The sequence below is a fragment of the Aulonocara sp. 'chitande type north' Nkhata Bay genome, linkage group LG22, assembly GCF_057382095.1.
Source record: "Aulonocara sp. 'chitande type north' Nkhata Bay isolate Kocher_YH1m ecotype deep benthic linkage group LG22, A_spYH_male_GT1.1, whole genome shotgun sequence".
Lineage (NCBI taxonomy): Eukaryota > Metazoa > Chordata > Actinopteri > Cichliformes > Cichlidae > Aulonocara > Aulonocara sp. 'chitande type north' Nkhata Bay.
In genome coordinates this window covers 3,657,530-3,673,207 of record NC_141364.1, presented here as the reverse complement: position 1 = coordinate 3,673,207, position 15,678 = coordinate 3,657,530, and the positions used below count along the sequence as shown (strand labels likewise).

Below are 15,678 nucleotides of genomic sequence, written 5' to 3'. Positions count from 1 at the left end.
AACCCATTAAAGGCGGAAACAGCCTTGAACATTCAGTCCATTAAAAACTCTCAAGTATTCTTGGGGATAAAACGAAGAGCTAATGGTCTGATGGAAAAAGTAGTCAGTTGGACTCAAATTGAAGATAGTGACAGTATTAAAAAAGCCGGAAACTTCCAGTTGTTATATTCTGCCTCTGTGTGTGTGTGTGTGTGTGTGTGTGTGTGTGTGTGTGTGTGTGTGTGTGTGTGTGTGTGTGTGTGTGTGTGAGAGAGACGACACTCAACAAAGACAATAAATATACTGAAATTGGACAGTTTTAGAGATCTGGAATTAATATTCACAGTAACAGCATTAGCAGAAAGACAGTCTTATAAATTATCAGGTAGTTTTATCATAATGTTAACATTTAAAAATGAAGCACAGCTGAATCTGACAGCTGAGTGAGTTTTAGAGGTATTTCAGATTGCTGTTACAATTACATCCGTCTGTAGCCTGTAGCAGCAACTCATTTGTGTCTCCATAGTGTGGTGATGTTTGCTTAACAACTGAAAGATCCCTTGTCCTGTCGCAGGAGGAAACACGAATCACTTTGAGGTGCCCAGAGTACAAAAAAATTCCAGTTGGTCAAAATCCCACAAGGTTTCAGATTTGTTTGATATTTAAACACATCAGTTCTTTAAATTATAAATTTTCTCAATAATATTTGTCACGTTTGCGTTATCCGTGGTCGAAAAAGCTTCACCTAAAATCAAAGATTTATACTGAATAGGGGACAAAATAAGTTCTGATCGGTAAAAGCACAAAAAAATTAATACACTTAAAGCAAAGAGTTAAAACACAAAGTCCTCTTTAGTTCACTGTAATGCAATTACTGTAACTTGTTGTCACATTACTCTAATCCCATTATATGTAATCTATTACTTTCCAGGCCACTGGCTGCCAATCTCATTAGAGGATTATAAGGATACGATGTCATACCCGGTGCTGAACAAACAGACACACATGCTGCTTCCTGGCTGTCCTGACACTTTTCCATTCAGCTGAATTCAGCACTGCGACATGGCAGCAGGTAGGAGAGTGGTTTTCATCTTAAATATAAAATGATCTGTAGTCAGCTCAGCAGGTTTAATCGTTTGGTGTACTGCTGTTACACTTTTATTACACATTATCTCAAACTTATCAGGTTTTCTTAGGAGGATTAGTTTTACCTGATTTAAATCTAAGAAAATCACTGCAAAAACCTGTTGAGGACAGACACTCAGAGTCGGCACTCATTCAGTTTTATTGTCAAAGCTACAAGATTCATTGTTCAGCGCAGTATGTTAATGAGTTTTCATCAACTTTTACTCCTCCTTTACAGTTTGACCATCTTCGGCACTGCAGTACTAATACAAGTTTTTTGTCTCTGATCTTTATAATTCCTACTTTATAAATAAAGCTAAACTTGTTTCTTATGCTACATAATTCAGTTTAGTATTTCTCTCATCTAGCTGACAACAGCTAACAGAAGTACCTGGTTTAGGTAAAGGGTGGAGCCTGGGTGAAGCATACAGACTGCATACATGAGGCCCACTTGACCACTTGTGCATTATCTGCACTATTCCTATAGGAGGTCATTATATAGGTTATATTAAAAAAGTTTGCAGATTGAGGCTATTTAACGTCTGCTCTGTTTGTGTTGGGGAATAACAACAAAAGGTCAGATTGTAGTTGTTGTGTGGAAAAGGCAACACTCTCAACTTGCCCCAAGACGTGTGCTTACATATACCTGGTACATTAAATGATATATGAGAATGTTTTTAGGCCAAAGTCCACCCATGTTTTAGGTGTAAAGGCTGCAGGAAGGTAAAACATTCAAAATTAAACAAGCATCGTCATCTAGATGGAAAAAGCCTTTTTAAATTCTGAATATCCACCAAGCCTTCTCTCCGTTGTCCCACACACCATCAAACCATTTAACTCCTCGCTGGAGGGGAGAGGGAGGGGACACGGGGGGGAAAGAGGGCGGGAACAACTGAGCTGTAGTGCCTTTTTCACTGTGCAATATTTATGAGATTTTAAAATATCCAACAGTGCAATAGACACACAATAGTTGAAATGTGTAATTCCCTTGTATTCTTATTCCTGTTTATTCTATTTATCCCTATTATATACTCTGTATTTATATATATGTGTATATATGATTATTCCTGCTCACATTCTGCAACTTCTGTTGGTGCTGTGCTATTGGAAACTGAATTTCCTGGAGGAACCCACCCGAGGAATAAATAAAGTTTCATCTAATCTAAGATGCCTGTGAAATGTTATTTTGGCACAACAAAACAGAAATCTTAACAGACGAGCTGTAAGACTGATGTGAAGAAGTTCATTTGTTCCTGGATGGCTTTTGATTATGCACTGATTCAGTTCAAAACAGTGGCTCCACTCTAAACCACATTCATTGTTTTGGATCGGGTTCGCACATTCACAGAGACCTGGCTGGTGTGGCTCTGAGTTTAAAGGTCACAATACACCTTATTTTACTTTTTCTTTCAGATCTCCCACAGTTTTGGACCTAATGCCTACGTTTGGGTGAAATCTGGACCGCATCTTTCTGCGATGATGTCAGAGTCTGATCCTGACTCAGTAACTGAAACTGATTTTACCAGTAAACTGAATTTGTTTCGGATACAAGTGAACAGCCAGGAAGGAGGAGTCATTTGTTCAGAATGAAGCGGGTTGAAGTGTTAATATTTTATTTCTTACTGATTGTTTGGTGCGTCCGGCCTGTCGACAGTGACTTTCTGGTCTCAGATGTTACCCATGATGATGATGCCCACCCCAACACCCTCACAGAAACCGACGCCGATGCACCGGGCAGGAATATCCAAACAAACAGGGACATACGGGACACGAGCATGGAGACAAACTGGGACGAGCCAGATATGAGAAAGGACCACTATGAGGACGCTGACTGGCATCCTTTTACCTCCTTTACGGAAACGCTTACCGACCTGACCCCTGACGCCCCACTGGTGATACGCAATGACAACACTGGCGCTGAAGATAGCACCAACCAAACCTTCAACCAGACTATCAGCAATTCATCAGCGTCAGAGTGCGGTGAGTTCAGCAGTCAGCTGATGTCTAACGGACAATGCCGACTGACTGCAACACTTCCTCCTGTAGGAAATTCTCAAAAACGCTGCCCAGACATGTTCCGGTGTACAGACGACGTCTCCTATTGGCTCCATGAGAACGAAAACAGAAAGGAGCAGCTGGAAGAGCTGAAAGAGACGATGTCAGGGCTCCAGGAGGAGCTGAGGAACCACCGGCATCGAGTCAAGGCCCTGGAGATGCAGGTAGACTTCCTGCTGTCTACTCCACGTTCATGAGATGTCGTGTTGAACTTTGTAAAGAACAGATTTGTATTTTGAGACACGTGGGCTTAAAAAAAGAGTGTGATGTCATATCTCCAAAGCAAAGAAATAAATCCTGATTCAAGAAATTAGTTTGAGTGAAAAAAGTACAGTTAGTCTCTAGTAGTGTGATTACTTATAATTAGTGCTGAAGAAAAGAGAAAAATAAATCCTCCAAACACAGAGAAGAACAACATATGCACGATTAAAGTGAACAAAGTGAAACAGGAAACACATGTTTTAATCTTTGGAGTTTCAAAAATAAAATAAATTAAATTAAGTGAAATAAAAAAGATTTTTATCTAAATGGGTGGAGAACATTACTCATGCAGGGAAATACAATGCTCTCCTTTATCTCGCTATATCTCTCTGTCTTGACACTCACTAAGTCCTCATTAACCCTGAACGCTAACAGGATTAGCTGCAGGCCGGGATCCTACATTATTCTCAGTCTGCCCAACCCACAATGGATCCTTGCAGGCTTCTAAAACTAATAAATAATTAATTAGAACAAATAATATTATGTACCTATAAAACCAAGTTTCAACATTAAGTTCGGTCACAGAGGCATTTGGACATTACGTTTCTGCCAAACCTTCCTCCTCAGTCTAGAGCTCAGTAGCAGCTGAAGTGGTTAACTTTTTGTCTAAGGAAACATGTAGATATTAAACAGCAGTGGTCTGAGCACCGAGCCCTGTGGAACACCTGGTAAAACAGAGGTCAGCTGACAGGTGGAATTACTCTTTAAATTGTGTTACTGTTCATCTTAGAGATCAGCTGACCCCACTTTTATTAAGCAGAGGGCTATATTTAGTTACTGTTGTTCCCATTATAAAAACATTCACAATAAAATGATGGTACGTTGGCTTTTTATAACACACAAATGAAGCAAGCTGAAGTTGACTAAAAGGTAACTAGCTTCCTCCATCTCAGCTTCTTTTTACTTTCTATTTGCTTTTTTCAGGGATTTATTTGACTAACCTCACTATGACCACACAATAAGGTGAATCTTCTCTCATTGCACTGCTCAGGGTGAAGAAAGTGTTAACTTAAACTCAACCTTTCACCAGCGGTTGCGTTCTCTGGAGCGCCGTCACGCCGAGGCCGACACGCTGCTCCACGTGCACGCGGCGCTGCTGTACGAGCTGCAGGTGCAGCTCCGAAACCTGTCGGCAACCGCGCGCCACATGAGTCACAACACGGGCTGCAAGGTCAACGTGATCAGGACTGCGCCACCACTCGGCATGCGAGACACACTGCCGCCAGGTGCACCAGCAGCAAACACAGTGATGAATTGTGGGATATTTGATGTTTCACAGTACATTTTAACTTTGTCCGTCTCCCTTCAGATGTACAGCCCCTGTCTTTCTGTCCATCAGACTGTGCGTCTCTGTATCACAACGGTGTCCGTCGTTCTGGTGTTTACACCATTGTCCTGTCACCAGGCACCGCCCGGCCGGTCTACTGCGACATGGAGACCGAGGGTGAGACAGCTGGTGTGTTAGTTCTTGCAATACTAGTGCCAGTAATGGAAACACTCAGATACTACACACACTTTACACAATTCTATGTGTGTGTGTGCACTAGGTGGAGGCTGGACAGTGTTGCAGCGGCGCCGTGATGGGTCAGTGAGCTTCAACCGTGGATGGTCTGAGTACCGTGATGGCTTTGGCGAGCCGCGAGGTGAACACTGGCTGGGGAACCAGCACCTGCACCGGCTGTCTAACCAGGGCCACTACAGCCTCCGCATTGACCTGCAGGACTGGAGCCACGCCCACAAACATGCTCTGTACCACACTTTCAGGTAAACAGACACAATAGAAGAATGAAAGGTGGTAAATGCACAGGAACTGGACAGTTACTTACTCAGTAAGAGAGATGCTCTTAACGATGGTTAATGAAGACCTGTGGTGAAGTCTGTCTGATTTTCACTGTCTTGTTGTTTTTAAACAGGAAGTGATGAAAACTGAAGAACTGAGGGATGCTCCATGCTCAAATAATAGGGACTTGCTGATGTCACTGCAGGCTCGCCCTAAAGCAAACCTGCCTTATACTCCTTTTCGGCACTAACGAGGAGCATCACTTACAAAAAAAAGATCCTACTGTATTCAATAAGAGCGGTTTATGATTTATGGTTTGGAGTCAGCGGCACTAACAAATAGGCAGGAGGCCGAGCTGGACGTAGGAGATATGAAGATCTTAAGATTTTCACTGGGAGTGACTTGGATGGACGGGATTAGAAATAAGTTCATCAGAAGGACAGGTCATGCTGAAGGGTTGGAGAAAAAGGTTGGAGTGGTGAGACTGAGATGGTTTGAGCCTGTGCAGAGGAGGAATAGAGAATATACTGGATGTTGAATATGGAGCTGCCAGGCAGGAGGAAAGGGGAAGCGCACAGAGGAGATGCACGAGTGTAGTGTTGGAGGATACTGGGGACAGGGTGAGATGGAGGCAGGTAGTCCGCTGTGGTTACCCCTAAAGAGAGCAGCTGAAAGAAGATTAAACAATACATAAAACCTCAAACTGAAAGTGCATGGTAGATCTGTTCTGTTATAGATTTCTACACACCCAGACACCTTTGTGCTGCCAGAAGAGACTGCCCCCTGCTGGTTAAAGAATGAAGGTGTACGTCCGCACTGGCTTCTCTTTGCAGACCCAGAACTATATTCAGATTTACAGACTATATTCAGAGCTGCATTTAACGAAAACTGTCACATGCAATAAAAACTGAAAAGGCACTAACGTTTCCACCTTGTGGTTTTCATCTACCTTATTATAAACAGTAGTAGCTGTTTGGCACAGTACAACAGGAGTAAATCATCAGCCAACCTTGAATAGTTTTGATTTGATCATTTTCCTCTCGCTGCAGAATCGAGGATGAGGACAACCAGTACCGCCTGCATGTGTCCGGTTTCAGCGGGACAGCGGAGGATTCGTTCGGCTGGTATCATGACCTGCAGGGTTTCAGCACACCAGACACGGGCAACATCTGTGCTGAGATCAGCCACGCTGGCTGGTGGTTCCACCAGTGTTTCTATGCTAACCTCAACGGTGTCTACTACAAGGTAAGTTCTAGTCTTACAAAGTTGTTTTTCTGCCAGAAATTGTGAGAATAACAGTAAATTTGTATGAAATAAAAGAAACAATGGTTTGATGGTAAAATTAGACTGATGCTTCCACGTGTCTCCATCAGGGGGGGCACTACTCTCTGAAAGCTCAGAACTTGCTGGGGCCAGATGGCATTGTTTGGTTCTCCTGGAAGGATTCAGACTTCTACTCTCTGAAGGCGGTCACCATGATGGCACGACCACATAACTTCAGGCCACGCCTGTCACCATAGAAACACTCTCAATGACACTCAAGGATTCTGCAGCAGCAGATTTTTGAAAACATTTTTCTAGAAAGTGACTGGTGATTCTGCACAGGCTGTTTTAAAAGTCATTGGCCACTGACATGTAAGCTAATTCAGATATTTCTTCCAAACTAACTTCACAAATAATTGCCCAATGAGCAGCACTTGAGCTGAGCAACTAAGAGCTTCCAGAAGTAACTGTACCAGAATCAATTACGTACTGGAAATATTCCCCCAAAAATGCATCATTTCCTTCTGTATAACTTTTTGCTTTTTTTTTTTTTTTTAAATATAAATGATGAATAAAACTGATTATTTTTGAGCTGTTTGCAGGGATTTCTATCAATCATAAAATGCTTGCTTAAAGATTTTCTTAACCACACCAAGTGCCCTGAAATCACTTTAAATTCAAACTGACACACCACTGGACTTGAACCTGAGACGCACAGTCAACTCAGAAAGTAGTGAAAGTTCCACGTTGTTGGTTTGGGGGAATTTAAAGGATGAAGATTTCCTGAAACACGAGCAGCAGCTGGTACAGAAACCAACTGGTAACACTTGATTTCACAGCTAACATCAGTAACCCACAGGTCCACATGTTAATGAGCGTGTTCACAGGGTTCCTACAGCTTCGGGAATTTTTTCTCAAGGCCAGTTTAACAAGATCCAAGGACACGTGTGTGTGGCCATCAACGGTAACACCACAGATTTGTGGTCAGTGCGGTCACTCTCAGAGTTTGAGAACAGCTTAGGATTCAGTTTGGTTTTTTAAACATTAATGACATTTAAGGTCATACTCTCCCGATAATGACTAGAATGCCTTTCAACGCTTTAATGATCTACAAAAACTCTGCTTGTCTCAACATGTAAAAGCGAACTGTGAGCCTTTTCTATTTCGTTAAATTAAATGTTAAGCAACATTTATTTTAAGGCACTGCTCTGACTGTCACTTTGTTTACTCCTGAAACATGTAAAATGATCTGGTCGATCAGACCTTCAGGTACACCTAATAAACGTCTGACAAACAAACGTTTCAGCTGCAGTAAAACACACAGTCAGTTTTAATACACATTTATTAGAACAGGAATTAACTGGTACATCTACAGGACTTCTGAGTCACTCTGAATTCACAAAGGCTGTTTTTCTTAATTAATGCAACCTGCACCGGTGAACTCCTTTAGAAACGACTCTGTACAGACAGATGGTAATGACGGGTCAGCCTGTCTTCATGCTGTTGTTGTGAGATTTTCTTCAGGTTGCAGGAACGAGCAGGCCCACGTGAAAAAGATCCTTTATGTGGGGCGCTCCCTGGGACGGGTGACGAACTGCCACCACAGAGGGGGGAGGTCGCCCTCTTTGCGGGCAGGAGGGAGAGCTTCGGACTTCGGTCCAACAGCAGGGGTCTCAGCCTCTAGCTGGGCAACCTGGAAGTAAAAGGAAGGAAATGGTGACCTGAAGTTTCCAGTCCAACAAAAGCACTCTGGTGCCACCTACTGGAGTTTGTCATCAACAGGGACCCTTACATTCAGTTCCAGCTCCATGTTCTCAGCATTGGGCTCTGCTTGTATAGCTTTGCATGACTTACAGTTCAAAATAATTCCTATTTATCTTATACAGGCCTTAGATCCTCCTGTCTAAAACAAGCCTTTTATCTCCAGCCATCAAGTTTCTTAACCATTTATCCAATCAGGTTTGCAGAGGGGCTGGAACTTATCCCAGATGTCATAGGGTGAGAGACAAGCCTATCACAGGGCTAACACCCAGAGACAGACTCATATTCACACCTACAGCCAATTTAAAATCACCAATTAACCTAGTTAACCAATCAACTCAGCTCTCGTTAAGCTGTGACCAAGTCTAGGATTATTTGCTCTCAATGACGTCATACGAATCCAAGAGTAGAAAACCAAGAAGAGTCTAAAAGCTGAGCTATATGGAACAGTAAACAAGAAGTAGCACCTTTCTTGTCATTGGCAAAGGAGACCAGGTTAAACAAGGAGGTCAAAAGTAATGCTGGCATGTAAATGTTTGCTGCCCACCTCTTTCTCCCAGCTCTGATTCCTCAGTTTCTTCCACTGCTCTCTCTTGGAGAAATAATCAGGATACATGGCCTTCTCCGAGGGGTGCCAGTGGTCCAGCACCCACTCTGGGACCTACAGAGACAAAGCAGAGCTCACAGACACGTCTCTATCCAACATTAGGACAGCCAGCGTTTTCACTTCAAGTTTCTAACATCAAATGTTTTCCTGTACTTGTTCCCAGTTAGTTCAAACAGACCAGAAGTTAGGTCCAGAAAAAAGAAAGTTAGATACAGAACGAAATAATTTCATGGTTGCTCTGTTTTACCTTGTAGCACTCGTATCTCTCATATGAGGTCCCCCCAGGAGAGTCGGGGAAGATGTAGGGCTGAGGATGTTGGTTGGTCCAGAATTCCTCCTCTCCTGCCTTTAGCATCATGGTGGCCTTCACCATGTCCTTCTCAGTCTTGTTTTCATCAAAGCGAGCCCGCAGTAAGCAGGCATAGAAACGGTACTTGTCTCTATAATGACAAAACAACAGTCAGACCTCAAGAGAGACCACCAACATGTTTGAAGCAACTACATGACATCAAGAGAAAAAAAGTGTTAAAATATAAACATGTGGATATTTTATACTAACAGAAACATTACATATGAATTTTATCTATAAAACAGACAATAAGACTTTTCTTAAAACTTAATATCATCAGTGCAAAACATTTTAAAAACAAACTCTAAAGAAGGAAAATGAACAATTTTCTTTACTTTTTCTAAAATGAAAATATATATTATTGTTCTTGCAATCAACATAAATAACATCTCAACTTAAAGGAGCAGCCTTCAATCCTCATTAGAAAGACTATGCTGACGTGGGTAACATGGTGATTCACATTAAAACCCTGATACTGATTCTTCTGTCCATCTCTTTTCATAATGTGAAGCTCCTGCAGGCAGGTTATATTTCTAAACAAGCACAAAACTCTAATAATAATTTAAATACTGGCTGACTACTAGTGTAATATTAAATCTGTAATGTGGAGCACGAGTTTGACCAATGGATTGGTGTGGCGTCAGCAGTAATGTGTGTGTTGTATGAGGCTGGGATGGTAAAGAGAGCAGAAAGGACAACTTTTGAATTTACCAGTCTGAGCCCCAGACCTCACCGATGGTAATGAAATCTGACAGACAAGGTATGCTCTCAAATGCATGAGGCTGAAACTAGTTTCCTCCATACGGTGTCTGAGCTCAGCATAACAGATTTTGGAGCAGAGACGCTGCTCCCGTGTGGTAAAAGGAGATGGTCAAAGTTGCTTGGGCATCATGTTAGGATGCTTCCTGATAAACCAGAAAGAAACCCTGGGGTGGACTCAGAACTCGTTGGAGATCTCATGTGATCTAGGAACACCTCAGGAGGTACTGGAAAGTATGGGTGTGGGGAAGGATATCTGGAATACTTAGCCTGCTGACACCACAACCTAACTCCATATAAATAGAAGATGACGGATGGATGGATAAATGTCCAAAATCTTACTGACCTAACTGTATGTATTGATCTTTCACCAATGAAAGCCTTTCATTTATTCACATGGACCAGAACTGACACAAATAACGCTACATCCGAGTGACTGAATGAATACTAGTTATCCTAAATATTAAACATCATGGCAACTAACTTTGGAGTATTTTCCACATAAAGTTTAGACTAGTGCCTCTGATGATTAAGTAGAGTAATGTGTTTAATAACCTGTCTGCAGCTGAGCCAAGTGGGAGCTCAGCTAGAACTTTATTATTAGCTGCTTTTGACGCTAGCTGGCGCCATGTAAATACAAGTAACATATACTGACTCCTGCTCAAAAAGATTAAAATGAAACTATTGCAACTTCGCGATCTCTTACGCACATTCCCATCTGAATGACAAGTGGAGAAACAAAGATAACACTTTGGAGGTGTAACTGTCAGACTTGAGGAATGAGTGACCTGGCTTAGCAGCGGCTAGCTTCGCTGTTAGCTTAGCAGGACAGTGAACTTACTGCATGTAAAACACCGATATTCTATATTTTTCCACAGTCCCACACTAACTAAGAAGCCCTTCTTACCTAAATATGCACCACGACTCGAGGTGTCTCAAGGACTTCTTGTAAAGCCGCAGCACTTTCTGCTGGTGAGTGAGATAGGCAGAGGCCATGTTAGCCGTCCCCTGTCACCTTCTCGCCGAGCAGCGCGAAGGATTCTGGGATTTTGTGGCATCTGGAAGCTAAACCCGTAAATATAAAAAAAAAGCAGCGCGAATATATTACATTTCTTTTTGGTCACGCATTAAGTGTAAGTTATACAAGTGTAAATTATCTTCACGCGTCGAAATGTTTTCGATATTGTCTAAAATGTTTGGATAAGATGAGAAGAGTAGCCGAAAATCTTTTTCAGTAACAGTGATCCGGTCTGTTACAGTTATTACGGTATTGCGGCATTATGGGATTGGTGAGAGCTGCATGTGTAGTTCTTTCTGGGAGAATTTCAACCATGGCACAAAACAAATTCATTGGTAAGTCGCCCCTGCTTTATCGCCTGTTAAACCCTACCAGAAAAGGTAGAAGAGAGCGAGTGTCACTGGCTGCCGCTGACGGTTATTAAACGGAGCAGCCTGCATGTTTTGTTAGCATCAGTGCTAATAAGTTAGCTTCTTGAAAATGACAACACAGCAGGAACAGACTGAGTGACAGGCTCACAGCTGTGCAGGAATACAGTATACCGGGCACTTTATTTCAGGTTTACAGTAGTTCAGCTGCCACGATGGCAGCTCACAGTAGACTGATCAGCTGATCAGCAGTTGGTGCTGTTGTGCTGGCAATGAAGAAGCTATAGCACAGCATGAGCTCTGTGCTGGTCCATATATTAGATTTAACCAAGTCAAACCCTTTACCTGTCCGTGAAGCTCCTCTGCATACAGCCTGTGGTTGCTCTTCATTAAGGACAGCTGTAAGCTGTGTAGGGTTGTAGTCCTAACTACACAAAGTTAAAATCAACTGAGATAAAATGATGCAAATCAGTACACCCAGCAGCTCATCTCTCATTTAAATATTAACGACTACAAAATGGAAATGTCTAAAAAGCAGAGCAGTTCTCAGTGTACTTAGATGTGTCCAAGCAATTTAGTAACTTAGCTGACAGAAAATTGTTAATTGGTAATATTTCTGAAAGAATCATCTAGTAATTGCTTAATGAAAACCTACCTCTGCTTCAAAGTATGTCAAAGAAGTATTTAAAGTATGCGGCACCTCGCAGTGAGTCACTATAAAGATTACCAATGGAGTGAAATAAATTCTTTAAAACTAATAATTGTTATTAAACTCAGTACATGATTGTTGTAGAATTTAGGTGTTTATTATAGTTTTTTATGTTGTAGGTTAAAGACAGATAATCTGTAATCTGTAATTACTCGTTTTGTTATATGACTGTATTTCCAGTGTGTTTCTATTGTCTGTAAGTAAAGTATCCATTACTGCTAAATGTGTTCAGTGTTATTGTATAACGTGACCTCAGAGCGTCTCTCACATGATGCTGGTACCAATACTGTGATGCTTTAATTCCAAAGATACAATCAGTAACACTCTGTGAGTCAGTACATGTAGATAAATCCTGACCTCTTGCTGTTCAGACATCGGGGTGAATCTGACAGATCCCATGTTCAGAGGACTCTACAGAGGGAAGCAGAAACATGACGGTGAGCTACTGCTTCACTCTTATTTTCACTGTGGGGCTGTTCACATGATGTCTTTCTGAGTCTCACGTTTTCCTGACAGATGACTTCAATGAGATCATTGACCGAGCTCTCAAAGTAGGAGTTGAAAAGGTATGCTGTGTCCATCACTTTGATGAAGCCTCATGTATTTTAATCATAGCCATGACTTCAGGGATCGCTGCAGTGTTGATTTGTTTGAAAAAGGTCATCGTGAAATTCTGGGATGATAGAGATTTTTACAGCAACAGTTTGGCTAATAGCTGTTGGAGATGTTTATGAGTGTTAATATCCCGGACAAAACCCTCATTTATTTCACTCCCTGAAATGGACTGGGCGATGAGGGAAAGAAGAGAAGAACAAGAACAAAAAAAAGCCTCACCTACATTTTAAGTACACTCAACATATAAGCCGGTATACTCTATCATGCTGAGCCTTATTATATATGCTAAAGAATTGTGGTGCAAGTAGTCAGGATGCCGATGCAGATATAAAACATAATATAAACTCATAGTTACTCTTTTTTGTGTATGTTGGAAATGTGTAATTTGAAAGTTATTTGTTCTCAGTTGTAATGATTGCGTGTTTTATCTGTTGCTTCACTGCAGTTTATGATCACAGGGGGGAGCCTTGACGACAGCAGGGAAGCTCTTAAACTAGCTGAGACCAGAGGTAATAATGACAGCACGTTTAGTGCAACCAAATGATTTGTGGTCTTAAAGAATCAGCCAAACCTACCGAATGTTTCCCTCCGTGCTGGAGCGTCTCACCTTTAACAAGCCCCCTCCTTCATCACAGATGAGTTCTACTGCACGGTCGGCTGCCATCCCACCCGGTGCGGCGAGTTTGAGCAGAATGGAGAATCCCAGTATTTAACTGGGCTGAGGGAGCTGGCAGCAGCACACAGAGGAAAGGTGGTGGCCATCGGAGAGTGTGGACTGGGTGTGTGTACACGAGCACGTGTATGAATGTACATGACAGAAATAAGTCTTCATTTACACCTTATTTATTTTTCACTCTGTGGGTTACCCACTCTTAGCGTTCAACTATGAATATGTTTCTTTTCTCCTCGTTTCAGATTTTGACAGGCTGGAATTTTGCTCAAAAGAAACTCAGCTCAAGTAAGTTTGTGTGATTTTCACAAGTTTTGAAAAACGGCCTTCTAGAAGCAAAACTTGCCACTCGGCGGCCATTTTTTAAGGCCACATTGGGAATTTTAATAGTGACTGCATCCTTTAAGTTACCAGTGAAACCTGATAGATGTGCCAAAAAGTCTAAAAGCTTTTTTTCCCCTGAAGATTTCCTTCTAATTTCCTTCTAATAAACATTATGGTTCATTTATGACTCCACAGACTTGCAGATTGTTTCCGAGTCTGAAAAGTGAAAGTACCTTTAACCTGCTTTCTTTAGAAGTCTATAAGAAAATGGCCTTTAGCTTAAATGGCCCTCGTGGACTTTTGTTTCCTGTGCCTCAATTTGCTCCTGGTGTGTTGCAGATACTTTGAGAAGCAGTTTGACCTGGCGGAGGAGACCAAGCTGCCCATGTTCCTCCACTGCAGAAACTCCCATCAGGAGTTCATTGGTAGGTTTGTGAAGCAGACACCTGATCTGGTTCAGGAATTTGATTTTTATGCGAAACATTCAACTGTTTTTGTTTCCACAGACATCATGAAGAGAAATCGAGACCGATGTGTTGGAGGAGTGGTAAGGATGATATATCTAAATATCATAGACAGAGGAGGATATGCTTTCCAAATCCTGGAGATGCAAAAACAACCTGTGTAAAAGTGAATTATTTCTGTGACAGGTTACAATACTCGATGTAAACTGAACAGATTAAGGACCTAAAATGTAAAATTCTGTGAAGTTAATACTTTTGTTGGGATAAATTCACAAACAAACCTGATTTCATTCAATAAAACTAGTTTGCATATTTAAAAAGCCACTGAGTCACTTTATGAATGAATCTGATCAAAATTCTTCTGCGTCATTGCTCATTTGAATTTCAGGTCCACTCGTTTGATGGAACTGCAGAAGATGCTGCTGCTCTCATTGACCTGGACCTCTATATTGGAATAAATGGATGGTGGGATAATCTGAGAAATGTTGTTCGGTTTCCTTGAACGTGACCTGAATCACACTGAGTCTCACTTCCATATCTTTCAGTTCCTTGAAAACAGAGGCCAATATTGAAGCTATGAAGTCGATCCCCACAGAGAGGCTCATGATAGAAACAGGTGAGTCACACCGTCTGTTTATTTTAAAGCTTTTGGCAGAATGTGGCCTGAGTTTGATCACACAGGGAACCTTTAATATAAAGTTTTCTTAAAGCTCTGGAGTCATTGGTTTTATATTCTTGTTGAAGCTGTATCACCAATAAGAGGGAATATATTAGATTAAATAGGTTTGTGCTCACTTTATAGAAATGTTTTGCTGATGTTACAGTTCTTTAAATGCTACATTCATGTTATTTATGGATTTCCACCTTCCTGCTCATTTCCAGACGCCCCGTGGTGTGGTGTGAAGAACACTCATGCCGGGTCCAAATGTGTTAAAACTACATTTCCCACAAAGAAGAAGTGGGAGGCAGGACACTGCCTGAAGGACCGGAATGAGCCCTGTCATATCATGTGAGTCGCTAAAGGGAAACGCTTTATAAATCAATGGATACAATCAGACGTCGCACTGAAGCATGAATATTGTTAAACACAATAGACCTTTAATTTTAAGATTTCACTATTTGTCTCTTGCAGACAAGTCCTGGAGGTGATGGCAGCAGCGAGGGAGGAGGATCCACTGGAGCTGGGCAACACAATCTATAACAACACTGTCAAAGTCTTCTTCAGCTCAAGCTGATAATAAATGACATCATCAGGCTCACCGATGTGTCATTAATATTCTTTTATGAATCTGTTTGTGCGCCTCAGGACAAACCACTTATACTGTTATATTATTTGTGTTTACAGTCCTCTGTTAGTGCACAATAAACATATTTTTTTCATAAGGAACACATCAGTTGTCGTGTTTAGAAAAACATAAATGTTAATGAGTTTATTCAAACCACACAAAAAGCTTTGATGTTTGTGATTGTTCAAGTACCCCTACAGTGCTTTTGCTTCAGATCATCAAACAAGTTTTAATATTATACAAAAGTAACCCAAGCAAATGCAGTTTTCAAATGTTAATTTATTA

The 15,678-nt window shown here is 41.4% G+C and overlaps 3 protein-coding genes across 6 annotated transcripts; 2 read left to right on the top strand and 1 right to left on the bottom strand.

The window, feature by feature from the left end:
* Nucleotides 1–911: 911 nt before the first annotated feature.
* On the top strand, nt 912–7,054 carry LOC147303219 (angiopoietin-4-like). 3 transcript variants are annotated; one of them, XM_086280504.1, is made up of 7 exons: nt 912–1,051; nt 2,518–3,323; nt 4,451–4,646; nt 4,730–4,876; nt 4,968–5,184; nt 6,250–6,445; nt 6,574–7,054. In XM_086280504.1, the coding sequence occupies exons 2-7, from the start codon at nt 2,691–2,693 to the stop codon at nt 6,718–6,720; spliced, it is 1,536 nt and encodes a 511-aa protein (XP_086136630.1). In that variant the 5' UTR covers nt 912–1,051; nt 2,518–2,690; the 3' UTR covers nt 6,721–7,054. The 3 variants fall into 3 exon arrangements, with proteins under 3 accessions (XP_086136630.1, XP_086136628.1, XP_086136629.1); XM_086280502.1 differs by having other exon boundaries at nt 4,412–4,646; XM_086280503.1 differs by having other exon boundaries at nt 913–1,051; nt 4,412–4,646; nt 4,730–4,864.
* Nucleotides 7,055–7,787: 733 nt separating this feature from the next.
* On the bottom strand, nt 7,788–11,001 carry ndufb9 (NADH:ubiquinone oxidoreductase subunit B9). The gene is made up of 4 exons (XM_086280507.1): nt 10,847–11,001; nt 9,079–9,271; nt 8,772–8,885; nt 7,788–8,156 (listed from the first exon to the last, which is right to left on the bottom strand). The coding sequence occupies exons 1-4, from the start codon at nt 10,933–10,935 to the stop codon at nt 8,025–8,027; spliced, it is 528 nt and encodes a 175-aa protein (XP_086136633.1). The 5' UTR covers nt 10,936–11,001; the 3' UTR covers nt 7,788–8,024.
* Nucleotides 10,972–15,496, top strand: tatdn1 (TatD DNase domain containing 1). 2 transcript variants are annotated; one of them, XM_086280506.1, is made up of 13 exons: nt 10,993–11,072; nt 11,199–11,292; nt 12,406–12,471; nt 12,551–12,600; nt 13,095–13,158; nt 13,285–13,428; nt 13,565–13,607; nt 13,983–14,068; nt 14,150–14,190; nt 14,496–14,572; nt 14,653–14,723; nt 14,990–15,116; nt 15,240–15,496. In XM_086280506.1, the coding sequence occupies exons 2-13, from the start codon at nt 11,220–11,222 to the stop codon at nt 15,340–15,342; spliced, it is 945 nt and encodes a 314-aa protein (XP_086136632.1). In that variant the 5' UTR covers nt 10,993–11,072; nt 11,199–11,219; the 3' UTR covers nt 15,343–15,496. The 2 variants fall into 2 exon arrangements, with proteins under 2 accessions (XP_086136631.1, XP_086136632.1); XM_086280505.1 differs by having other exon boundaries at nt 10,972–11,292.
* Nucleotides 15,497–15,678: the final 182 nt, after the last annotated feature.

Excerpts from the sequence above, each read along its gene's own strand:
- LOC147303219 (XM_086280502.1), top strand. The coding sequence starts at position 2,691 with ATGAAGCGGGTTGAAGTGTTAATATTTTATTTCTTACTGATTGTTTGG. Across the intron at positions 3,324-4,411 it reads TCAAGGCCCTGGAGATGCAG|GGTGAAGAAAGTGTTAACTT; the intron begins GTAGACTTCCTG and ends TGCACTGCTCAG. Across the intron at positions 6,446-6,573 it reads TCAACGGTGTCTACTACAAG|GGGGGGCACTACTCTCTGAA; the intron begins GTAAGTTCTAGT and ends TGTCTCCATCAG.
- ndufb9 (XM_086280507.1), bottom strand. The coding sequence starts at position 10,935 with ATGGCCTCTGCCTATCTCACTCACCAGCAGAAAGTGCTGCGGCTTTAC. Across the intron at positions 8,886-9,078 it reads AGAGATACGAGTGCTACAAG|GTCCCAGAGTGGGTGCTGGA; the intron begins GTAAAACAGAGC and ends TTGTCTCTGTAG. Across the intron at positions 8,157-8,771 it reads ATCAGAGCTGGGAGAAAGAG|GTTGCCCAGCTAGAGGCTGA; the intron begins GTGGGCAGCAAA and ends TTTTACTTCCAG.
- tatdn1 (XM_086280505.1), top strand. The coding sequence starts at position 11,220 with ATGGGATTGGTGAGAGCTGCATGTGTAGTTCTTTCTGGGAGAATTTCA. Across the intron at positions 11,293-12,405 it reads GGCACAAAACAAATTCATTG|ACATCGGGGTGAATCTGACA; the intron begins GTAAGTCGCCCC and ends CTTGCTGTTCAG. Across the intron at positions 13,608-13,982 it reads TCAAAAGAAACTCAGCTCAA|ATACTTTGAGAAGCAGTTTG; the intron begins GTAAGTTTGTGT and ends GGTGTGTTGCAG.